Genomic DNA, 12,194 nt, shown 5'->3' on the forward strand with positions numbered 1-12,194 from the left:
CCTTTGTTGAAGCTAACCCCTAAGCTGGGCTAGGGGTTCAGCCCAGCCTAGGGTTGTGAAAAGAAAGGCGAGCTGCTCCTCGAAATGCTGCTGCTGCTACGAAAGAGGACGAGCAAGGGTGGAGTGGAGGCTGACGGAGGGCTAGCAGGGGCTGACGGAGAACATGATGATCTGTAACCTCTCTACTCGTCTCCAATCTGCAACGCCGAGGTCTCCTGCTCAGAAAGGAGCTGCATACATCGCAGCTGGTCTCACCAATGTATCAAAAAGCAAGGATTTCGTATCGGGATGCTGAAAGTGGGACTGAAAACACTGACGCTCAAGATGAGCCAACGAAGCATACCCTTTACTAATCCTATCTCGTGCTGCATATGTCATGGTGAAAACCGGTCCCGTGAAAACTGCCCCCAAATAAGTGTACTCTCTAACAAGCTCAATGGGCTGTCCGTCATATGTGAAGCAAAACTCATCCGTGCTGTAAATACGATCAGAGGTGTTGAAAACCATAACCTTGGTCTTGGCAAGGTTTACGGTCAACCCCCTGTCCTGGCAAAACCTGTGGAGTGCCTCAATATGTGCCTGGAGGCCCTGAGCAGTAGAGGAAATGAGAACCACATCGTCCGCATACAGGAGGATAGGAATGGAGGATCCTGAGAGAGTAGAGCCCACACCGCCTGTCATCTGTATAAACATCTCTAGCTCATCAATATATAATCCAAAGAGAGTAGGAGAGAGCGGGCAACCCTGCTTCACCCCAATCGTGCTGCATATCTCCTCTGAGAGCCCCTCACGTGTCCGAACCCGACCAGTGACCCTCTCATACAAAGCCATGATAGCCCACTGTATCTCTTCACTGAAGCCCATCTGGCGAATCCTTTGAAACAATCTGAATCGCGGAACTGTGTCAAATGCTTTCCTGAAGTCCACGAAGCAACAATAAAGCCGTTGCCTTCGTGACTTCGCCTCCTCTACGAGTGCCCTGAGTGTGAGGATGTGGTCAAGTGTCGAATGATCCTTGCGAAATCCAGCCTGCCCTCTGGCTCTGAGTCCTGTCATCTCGGCATGGTCATTTATACAGCTTTCCAAAAGTGATGCATAGATCTTGGCCATAACGTGGCCAATCATGATGGTCCTGTGATTCGACGGCTCCATAGGGTCCCCCGACTTGTGGATAGGTACTATGGTATTGCCTAACCAGGACTGTGGTAGGCCTGTACAAACAGACTCATTGAAGAGACGGGAGAGAACAAAATCTAAGGCATCAATCCCATGGATTACATACTCCGCTTGCAATCCATCATGATCCTTAGCTCTCCCGTTCTTCAATCGGTGGACTGCTGCACGGACACTCTCTGGTGTGAAGAGACTAGATGAAGCTGGCCTAGGGGAATGGGATAAATCGATGGTTGGCTGATCTGGAACATCGTATAGAGCTGAAGTGTATGCAGACCAGACACGTGGATCTGTGAGGGGGCTCTGAGACTTCGAGCGGAGGAATTTTCTCCAGAATTCCTTGGAGTCACAGTGGAAAAGCAAGCTTCTCAGCTCCTCCTCATTCCGGGCTAGAAATTGGCGTTTCTTGCGCCTAACCAACCACTTGTAGTCTCTCTTGGTTTCGGCAAGGAGGGGAGACTTCTCCTTGGTCTCAAGGTGAAGTTTCCTGCGGAGTTCCTTACACTCCTCGTCATACCAACCGTTGCAAGGAACAAGACCAACCGGTGGGGGACTAGACGAATGACATGTGGCAGGGAACGACATGTGAGCGGCAGAAATGAGTGAAGTATGTACAAGTTCCCACCGGTCCTGCGTGGATGGTAGAGCATCTAATAGATGAGGACGGAGTAGGTGGCTGAGGTTCTGGCTATATACATCATCGAACTGGTGTTCGAAATGAACCTCGTAATAGGGTTGGCGGTCATGATAACGAGGGGGGGGTGGGTCATGGGAGACATTAGTCAAAGTAAAGTGGATGAGTGCATGGTCGGCAGAGGGCATGAAGGGGCTAACAGTAAGGCTATGGATGGAAGGGACTAGAGTCGGGCGACCTATGATGTAGTCGATCACGCTAGTACCACGCCTAGAAGCAGAAGAGAATGTAGGCATGGAAGACTGTGGCCACCTGAACAAGCCGTTATAAATGACCATACTGTGCGAGGTGAGGAGCTCTAGTAACTGACGTCCCTGATCTGTGGGCTGTACTGTGCAGTCTGATGAAGTGCGACAGAGGCTATCATCGTGAAATGCTGGGAGTATGACCGGATCCTCCATGAAGTCATAAGTGAGGGCCTGTCTGTCTGAGGTCCTCGCGTTGAAGTCTCCTAAAAGGATGACTTCTCCGTGATGTGAAAAATCTGCAATGTCCGCTGAGAGATCCTCAAATATGGACTGGCTTGGTCCAGTGGAAGAATAGATCGACTGCGCCGGGGGGAAGTAGCAAACTGCAATAAAAAGATCTCGCTGAGGGGCTCTGCGGCAGATGCGTACCCACAAGAATCGGGCATGTGAATCCGCTCTCTCCACTGTGATGATCCGATCAAGATGCTCTCTGTACAAAATGGCCACTCCTCCAGATCCTCTCACTCCAAATGTTCGAGTGTGCTGCCTGAAGGCAGATCTCCATGTATACCCTGTCACTCGTGGCAAAGGTCTCTCTGGACTCTCGTGTGTCTCCGTGAAAAAGATGATATCTCTCCCAAAGAATGCCCCCCGTAGATTGCCTGGCTGTGCTGTAAAAGAACCATTGCAGTTCCATACAGCGATGCGTAGACTATCTGACGGGTGGTGTGTCCCATGGGCCCTGTCCCATCAAGCGGTCGTAGCAGGAGGTGGAGGTGGGGCTATATCTGCTGGTCTGTCATCTCTAAGCACTGTGGGAGCACGCCTCAAAGTGCCTGTGATGAGTCTGCCATCCCTGATCACTGCCCACTTGCCCTGAGCTCGGGCTGCATCTCTCTGAGGCATGAGCGCCTTGTGCTCCTCAACCTGTATCTGAGTCAGATCCTCGTCCATGGAAATCTGTGGGTGGTCTCTGAGTGTCCCTCTCCTCCTGAGGGCAGCTAGACGTGCCTGGGCATCTCTGAATGTGATAATGAGGGGCTGCTCTCTAGTTCGATCCCTCCCGACTCTATATGATCCTACTATGCCATGATCCTGTACTCCCAGTGTCTGAGAGACAAAGGTCACAGCCTGTGTCATCGTGGACTCTGTCGCCGAGGGCAAGATACCACGAATGCGAATGTTGAGGGCCTTTGTGGCCCTCTGCTGTGACTCGGCCAATGTAGCTGATACAGTCGATCTCTGAGGCTGTGATGGCTGACGGCGGACGACATCCACTCACTCTGTGGCTCTCTGGACCTCTGTCTGAAGGGAGGTCAAACGCTCCTCAACCGCTGCTACTGCTGTAGTGGGAGATGTGTCTATGTGCTGAACGCGAGTCTCGATCTGCTGCACTCGCTCTGTGTGTCCATGAATCTCTCCAGCAAGAGTCCTATGAGTCGCCTGTAAGACCTGAAGATCTGTCCTAATAGACAAGATCTCCCGATCCTGCTGTGTCACTCGATCAGCAAGAGATGCAACCTGAGCTGTAAGTAGAGCAATGGTCTCGTCCTTCCTGTGAAGCATCTGAAGGGCAGCTCGGAGGTGGGTCTCAAAGTGCTGAAGCTCTGGTAGGATGTGGCGGCAAGGACAAACAGCACAAGGCATGGAAGGAGAAAGAAAGGGAGAAAGGGGGGAAACCGGTAAGGTGGGTAGCGGGGATGAAGGAGAAGGCTGGAAAGGCGGAGAGAAAGCGGGTACCGGGGATGGAGAGGAGGGGATGGGTAAAGTCTGTAGAGAGGATGAGGAGGAGGGAGCCTCTGGCAAAGTAGGTAAAATAGGCAACAAAGGGGGGGAAGAGGTGACAGAGGGCTGTGAGAGGGGGAGCAAAAAGGGTGGAGAAGGGGTAGGAGAAGAAGGAACCTGAGAGGGGAGGGGTGAAAAAAACTGCGGGTACAAAGTAGCTATGGGCGGAAGATGAGATAATGGAGCTGAAACCGGTGTACCTGCGACTGGGAGTGCGGCAAGTGCGGGCACTGTGCTGGGTGGAAGATGAGATAGTGGAGCTGAAACCGGTGTACCTGCGACTGGGAGTGCGGCAAGTGCAGGCACTGCGCTGTCCTTTCAAGAAGATGCAAGTCCTCTTCTACTATAGTGCAGCATATCGGTCGTGGCGGCCATTGATGTTGCTGCTGTTGCTGCTTCTGTAACATGCCGGCCTCAACGTCTAATCTGTGGGAAGATACCCTGAGCTGGCCCAAGGCAATCCTTAGTGAGTGCGACATATGAACGCCGATATATCCTGGGGATATGATGAAGCCATGCTCTGAAATCCTGAGAAAATGGTCACGATATGTGGCCATCTTCGTAGGAAGCTCCGTGGGATGAACCCAAGTGCGAAACGTGTGTAGCTGCAACAAATCTGCCCTGATAACCTGGCTGAGCTCATGTCGAGTGAGAGGGAGGCGAGGGGCATCTATGCTATATCGAAATGGTGGCAGCCTATCCATATCCAAGCCCAACGAGGTGAGCCATGTGGAGAGTGTGTGGTACCAACAAAAAGTATGACCTCTCTCTGCTAACATCTGCGAGGATCTTAGTGCTAGCCACGGTAATCGTGCTCTGCCTGCTGCTGAGTCTCCGAGCGCCCTGATCCTATGCAAGTATGTAACTGACTGAAATGCTGCATCTAGCGCTAGGGGTGTAGCTCCGAACTCTGCGAACGTAATCTGGTGATGCGGTACCGTGGGCTTCGCTCTGATCAATCTGGAGAACATGATGATCTGTAACCTCTCTACTCGTCTCCAATCTGCAACACTGAGATCTCCTGCCCAAAAGGGGCTAGCATACATGGCTGCAGGTCTCAGCAGCGTATCGAAAAGTAAGGACTTCGTGTCGGGATGCTGAAAATGTGATTGTGCACACTGCCTCTCGAGAAGAGCCAAGGCGGCATACCCTCTACTGATCCTATCTCGTGCTGCATGCGTCATGGTGAAGACTGGACCTCTAAATGTGGCACCCAAATATGTATACTCCCTGACTAGCTCCACCTCCTGCCCATCAAATGTGAAAGAGAACTCGCCTCTCCTATAAACCTGGTATGACGTGTTGAAGACCATGACTTTGGTTTTCCCAAGGTTTACAGACAACCCTCTGTCCTGACAAAAGCTGTGGAGTGCATGGAGATGTGCTTGTAAACCCTGCTGGGAGGAAGAAATAAGAACCACGTCATCTGCATAGAGGAGAATCGGTATCGTGGATCTTGCCAGTAAAGAACCACCCATCGTCTGTATGTACATCTCTAACTCATCGATATAGAGACCAAAGAGTGTCAGAGACAAAGGACACCCCTGCTTCACCCCTATCGTACTGCGTACTTCCCCCGACAGCCCCGCCCGTGTCCTGACTCTACCTGTGACTCTCTCATACAAGGCCATGATCGCCCATTGAATCTCCCCACTGAATCCCAAGTCACGAAGTCGCTGGAAGAGTCTGAAACGCGGCACAGTGTCAAATGCCTTTCTGAAGTCCACGAAGCAACAATAGAGCCGTTGCTTACGTGACTTCGCCTCCTCAATCAAAGCCCTGAGTGTGAAGATATGATCTAGAGTCGAGTGCTCTGCACGAAATCCTGCCTGCCCTCTAGCTCTCATGCTTGTCGCCTCGGCATGGTCATTTATATGTCCTTCTAGAATGGTCGCATAAATCTTGGCCATGACATGGCCAATCATAATGGTCCTGTAGTTCAACGCCTCCAAAGGATCCCCCGACTTGTGCATGGGTACTATAGTATTTTCTAGCCAACTAGGTGGAAGACCTGTACAAATGGACTCGTTAAAAAGACGGGAGAGGACTGTAGCTAAGGCATCAATCCCATGGATTACATACTCCGCTTGCAATCCATCATGGTCCTTAGCTCTCCCAGTCTATAAACGATGAGCTGCTGCTCGGACACTATTGGATGAGAATAAGGCAGAGGAGGTGGGTCTAGGCACATGGGATAAGTCGATCTGTGGCTGGTCTGGAATATCATATAAAGTGGAAGTATAGGCAAGCCAAACCTGTGGTTCTGTAAAAGGAGTTTGAGATTTCAAGCGAAGGAATTTCTTCCAGAATTCCTTGGAATCACAGCTGAAAAGTAAACTTCTCAGCTCCTCCTCATTCCGGGCTAGAAATTGGCGCTTTTTGCATCGCACCAAACGCTTGTAACTCTTCTTGGTCTCAATGAGGAGGGGAGACTTCTCCTGTGTCTCAAGGCGAAGCTTCCTGCGGAGTTCTTTACACCCCTCATCATACCATCCATTACAAGGCACAAGACCGACTGGTGGAGGACCGGATGTGTGGCAAGTGACGGGGAAGGACTTGTGGGCTGCCGAGATGATGGAGGTATGTACAAGGTCCCACCGATCCTGTGTGGAGGGTAGGGCATCGGGAAGGTGCGGACGGAGAAGACTACTCAGGTGCTGGCTATAAATATCATCGAACTGGTGGTCAAAATGAACCTCATAGTATGGCTGACGCTCATGATGTCTAGAAGGGGGGGCATGAGGAATTTGGGTAAGAATAAAGTACAGACGTGCATGATCGGCTGAAGGCATAAAAGGGTCGACTGTGAGGTTATGTACAAAAGGGATTAAAGTCGGGGGACCCAAGACGTAATCAATGACGCTCGTACCACCACCCGCGAAGGAAAAACATGTGGCTGTGGATGAATGCGGCCACTGTCGAAGTCCATTATAAATGACCATGCCATGCGATGAGAGAAGCTCCAATAGGCGATGTCCCTGATCTGTCACCTCTACCCCTCTATTTGAAGATAAGCGTGGAAAACTCTCATCTGGGGCAGCTGGAACTAAGACTGGATCCTCAGCAAAGTCCAAAATCTCTGCCTGTCTGTCTGATGTCCTCGCGTTGAAGTCTCCTAAAAGGATGACCTCTCCGCGGCGTGAGTACTCCAATACATCGGCTGACAAATCCTCAAAAGGTGACTGTCCTGGTCCATCTGAGGCATAACGAGACTGTCTCGAGGGAAAGTAGCATATTGCAATAAACAAGTCTCTCAGGGGGGGTCTCCTGATCCGTACCGAAAGATATCTGGCCCGATGGTCTCTCCTCACGACTGTGAGTATCGATCTGAGATGCTCTCTATAAAGAACCGCCACACCGCCAGGTCCTCTGACTCCTCTCGATCGTCTAGTCTGCTGTCGAAAGACAGACTCCCAGGCATACCCTGTCACCTGTGGCAAGCCTCTCTCTGGGCTCTCATGGGTCTCTGTAAAGAAGACGATGTCCTGATCAAAAAAGGCCTCTTGTAAGTTGCCAGGCTGAGCTGTGAGGGAACCATTACAGTTCCAAACTGCGAAACTCAAGCTATCTGGCAGGCTACGTGTCCCATAGGCCTCGTGTCGTCAACTGTGGGCTCCGGCCGGTCTAGATCGCATAGCTCCTATCAAAAGTCTGCCCTCTCTGATCACGGCCCACTTGCCCTCACGATGGGCAACATCCCTCTGTGCAATGAGACGTCTATGCTCCTCCCACTGAAGAGCTGTAAGGTCCTCATCCATGTGAATCTGTGGATGGTCCCTCAATCTGGATCTCCTCCGTAATACTGCGAGATAGGCCTCAACATCTCTGAATCTGATGATAAGTGGCTGGTGCCGTGCTGGATCCCGACCCACTCGATATGCAGCTACTATGCCATGATCCTGAACTCCGAGTGTCCCAGATATGAAATCTGTCGCCTGATCCATGGCTGATCTCGTATCTGATCGCTCAACTCCGCGGATGCGGATGTTGAGGGCCTTCTGAGCTCGCCGCTGACTCTCGGCAATAGTCTCAGAGACTGTGGTCTGCTGGGCCTGTGGGGCTCTACGCACAACGTCCACCCACTCTGAGGTCTTCTGTACCTCTGTCTGCAGTGTGGCCAACCTCTCCTCAACTGCTGCACTAGCTGGAGGAGCTACATGCAGCTGCTGGAGGCGATCATCGCATGCCACAACATGCTCTTGAATGCGTGCCTCCAGCTGCACTATGCGCTCAGCATGTGTCCATAACTGGATGTCCCGATCAATATCTCTGGTATGAAGCTGGCGAATATGGGAGTCCTGATCAGATCTATGACTCTCAATTGTCGATAGCTGAGTAGTCAGTGTGTGTATCTGTGCTATGAGAGACTGAATCGCAACGCCCTGAAGTCTGCAAGTCTCCATGCACTGCATAACTAAATCTCTCAAGCGCAGATTATCTGCCAGGACTGCTTCCGCTGTGGAGGGTGAAGGGGAGAGGGGGTACAAGGATGAGGGGGTAAGAGGGTAAGAAGGCGAGTAAAGGAGGGGTGCAGAAAATGGAGGTCCTGAAGAGAGAGATCCGGTAGGAGGAAGTAGGGGGTCAGGGACCGAAGAAGAGCCTACACTAGGGGAGGAGGGGGCTGAAAGGGAGGGTCGGTGGGAAGAGGTGGGAAGAAGCTGCGTAGGGACTAGGGGAGGGGAAGAAGAGGAGGGAAGAGGCTGGGTAGGGAATAGGGAAGGGGAGGAAGAGGAAGGAAGAGGATGGGTAGGGACTAGGGGAGGGGAGGAATAAGCAAGGAGTAGGAGTTTAAGACTTTCCTTAAACCCCCTTCCCCTCCAACAGCCAGGATCTGGCCCTTCCACGAGGGAGAGGCTTGCGCAGGGAGTAAGCTTGTCTCGTGAGGCTTGCGCAGGGAGTAAGCTTGCGGGCTGAGACGGAGACGGAGGGTGTGCTGAGAGAGAGGGTGCGGGCGGGCTGGGGAGAGGGCTTACGGGCTGAGAGGGAGGGTGCGGGCTGGGACAGAGAGGGCTTACAGGCTGAGAGGGAGGGTGCGGGCTGGGAGAGAGAGGGCTTACGGGCTGGGAGGGGGAGAGGGCTTACGGGCTGAGAGGGAGGGTGCGGGCTGAGAGAGAGAGAGAGAGAGAGGGAGAGAGAGGGCTTACGGGCTGAGAGGGAGGGTGCGGGCTGGGAGAGAGAGGGCTTACGGGCTGGGAGGGGGAGAGGGCTTACGGGCTGAGAGGGAGGGTGCGGGCTGAGAGAGAGAGAGAGAGAGAGAGAGAGAGAGAGGTCTTCAGAAACCCTCGCGGGACTGTGAGACAGCACACACACCAAAAGGGTAAACACCAAACATCAGCTATACACTGAGAGTCTCTTGGGAGTGCATATAACCAATTCCAAAGTTATTATAGATAAGCTACATTATGAGAGAGAGAGAGAGAGAGAGAGAGAGAGAGAGAGAAGAAAGAAAGAAAGAAAGTGTATTATTGTCCACTAGAGGCCAAAATGGGCCCATGGGACATCAAGAACTCTGCATACAAGATAGCACAAAATCAACGTGCCCCAAAGAAGAGGCATCGTCGAATATCATCTAAGTGCTACGCAATATAATGCAAGTGGAAGTACATAATGTCAAATCTGAGCCTAAATACAGAGTAAACTAGATGCAAGGAAACCGCCCCCGGGTGCAAAATGGGGGGATGAGCACAATATGCCAATGCAAAGATACAAGTCCAGGTGTTACGGAGTCTGAGAACCAAAATAATACTGGAAATCCTGTCCATCGACTCTGCCTCCTGCTATGAGAGTACAAATCTGGGCAAAGGTGAGGTGAGCGGCTGGTGGGGCGAGATCTCCATGAGTAAGTCTCCTCCGAAATGCTGCCATCATCCTAGATCGTCTGGAGATGAAGCGGCGAGTACGTCCCCTATGTAACAAGATCCTGCGGCGTCTACAAACCATCTCATATGTAACAAGAGAGAGAGAGAGAGAGAGATTGCATGCAAGAGCGATCAGCTTGATCTATTTCGCTACTCATCGAATGTTGTAGATCTTTTCACCAAGCCTTTACCAGAGAAATGTTTGAAGCCTTCCGCAAACTTCAGGCTTACTGCTTTACCCTGAGAAATGTTTGAAGCCTTCCGCAAAGCTTTAGGCTTACTTCCATTTGGTGATTGATATATAAACTTGTACATGTTCACACTATCACTAGAGGGGGGATTTGTAAGATGTTTGTAGTGGGTTAGTGTGGATACCTCACCCAGGAGCTTTTTTATCCCCAGTTACCCTTTGCTAGTTAGGGCTTGTTAGGGTCTCACATTGACGTCATGAAGAACCATGGGTGTTAGTGTGATTATATTACACTATTAGAACTGGTCAAAATGTTATATGCGTGGATATTTTTTTGTGTGGATTTATTAAAATAACTCACTATCTTTTCTGATCTAAATCCTGCAATCCTTAATACTTCATTGCTCAATGCCTTAGGAAGACATATATCTAGAATTTTCGTTGTCACAAAAAATGTCAGACAGTCTAATTCTGGAAATGAATTTAAATGACTTCTTATTGAAGGCACTGTTTGTGAGTGTGCTTGTCCTAATATGCAGCAAAAGCATAAAGTTACTGGAGATCTATCTTTGAATCTAAAGATAACTTGCTACTATACCAAGATCTGATTATACGAGTAGCGTCGCAGCTTGTTTAGAGCACCTGTTCTTTTTCAGGAGCCTTTTTATGCCATCAAGTCAAATATGCTCTTCAGGTCAATTGTGCGAGTCTTGAATTAGGCATGCATACATTGATTTGGGTCAAGTCTGGTGTCAGTATGGTCTGTTGTGTATTGCAGTCTATATTCATTGCAAGTCTTTGTTATTGCAGGGTTTCCACTGTAAAAATAATGGACAATTTGGGAGTTGCAGGGACGGAAGAGGGATCTGTCTATCTTTGGGATGTTATAACTGGATCGATCAAAGTTAGACTCAATGAACTTAAAGGTGTGTCTATTATTGATGATTTAGCTGGTGCCATTTCTTTTAGCTGTCTTACAATTGTCTCTGTTTTGTCTTTGGATCTTGTAAGAAGGTTGTAAAATGCATGCACAATGGGCATGTAAAGAGAATGTTTGCAATGTTTGCCTTTACATCCTTTAAAAAAGCTGCAAAGAAAAGAGAGTGTATGCAAAATGGCATGCATAACGCTCAAAACATTTATGAGAACGCTGCCAACATGATGCTCGTCGTACATGCATGTTTCGTGCTTTTTAAAACTTCAGTGTCAACACCATTCCTCAAGTTTGCTGACTCCGATGTTATTGATTATTGTTTCAGGTGTGCATATTACTTCTATTGCTGCCTACTTATCTCCTTGCATGCTTGCCGTAGCGGGGATTGATAATCGTGTTGTATTGTACAGAAAACAAGATAACAATTAAGAGATTATAATATATGCTCCTTCTAATGGCAAGCGCCACAAGGCCAAAATGTTTTTCTAACAATCGAAATATTATAGCATATTCTTCTTGTAATGCCAAGCACAGCAAAGCCAAAATGGTTATTTGTCACAGCATTATACTGGATTGTTATAAGATCTGTTTTTCCAGCTATTTGTGTCCTAGTGTAATATGTCACCAACATAGAGGCTTTGCAACAGGTATGCATTTACTTTATGTAAGCGAGCTTCACAAAGCAACGTTCTCAGGTGTAGGATGAATTTACCTCTTGAGGAAACAAAAATTAAATTTCTATGCAGATAATGGACATAAAACGTGTTATTAAATGTACCAATTACTCTGGCTTAAATGAGTTGGGTTGTTCACAGATGTTTAAGGCAGACAGATAGGTCAATCTGCTACATGTGGTGCTTATTCCATATCTTGAAAATTGCTGGGACACACCCAGATGAGTACCGGGTCACCCTTCATCTGATCATGTACCTGATTACATGACCAAGCATGCAGAACGGTTGCTCCCCTATCTGTGTTTGTGGGACTTTCCATGTCCTGGATGTGTCACCAACACCTCCAATGTGCTTTGTGGGTGAGCCTTGGAGTGTAGGGAGAAATACAAGAGTATAGGAGATAGGACTTGAAGCCATTTAGAACTATGGTGAGCGTAGTAGATTATAGGTAGAAATACAAGATTATAGGAGAAAGGACTTGAAGCCATTAGAACTATGGTGAGAGTAGTGGATATGTCTTTTCAGACAAAAAAAGAGAGTAATGAATATGTCCTCCAGAATTTCTTAAGCAGAGCGTTATTTAGTCTACCTAGAAGTTAACTAAAGTGTAAGGGTAGGGACCCAAAGTTTATTTTTATTTATTTATTTTTTTTGAAGAGGGGGGAAAGTAGGCTGGGGGGGTGCAAGCATGCAGGCAG

At 49.3% G+C, this 12,194-nt stretch overlaps 1 protein-coding gene across 3 annotated transcripts in view; it reads left to right on the plus strand.

Annotated features, from left to right (window-relative positions):
• LOC147900989 (DNA binding protein) overlaps positions 1–11,371 on the plus strand; it is a 118,999-nt gene extending 107,628 nt beyond the window's left edge. For all 3 annotated transcript variants that reach the window (XM_087376158.1, XM_087376160.1, XM_087376159.1), the window contains 2 exons: positions 10,699–10,814; positions 11,148–11,371. In XM_087376158.1, the coding sequence (XP_087232284.1) occupies positions 10,699–10,814; positions 11,148–11,251 (220 nt within the window). In that variant the 3' untranslated portion in view covers positions 11,252–11,371. The remainder of the gene's footprint in view (positions 1–10,698; positions 10,815–11,147) is intronic.
• Positions 11,372–12,194: the final 823 nt, after the last annotated feature.

The sequence above is a fragment of the Dipteris shenzhenensis genome, chromosome 6 (assembly GCF_047967505.1).
Source record: "Dipteris shenzhenensis isolate YYH24624 ecotype China chromosome 6, Dip_SZ_1.0, whole genome shotgun sequence".
NCBI classification, from domain to species: Eukaryota; Viridiplantae; Streptophyta; class Polypodiopsida; order Gleicheniales; family Dipteridaceae; genus Dipteris; species Dipteris shenzhenensis.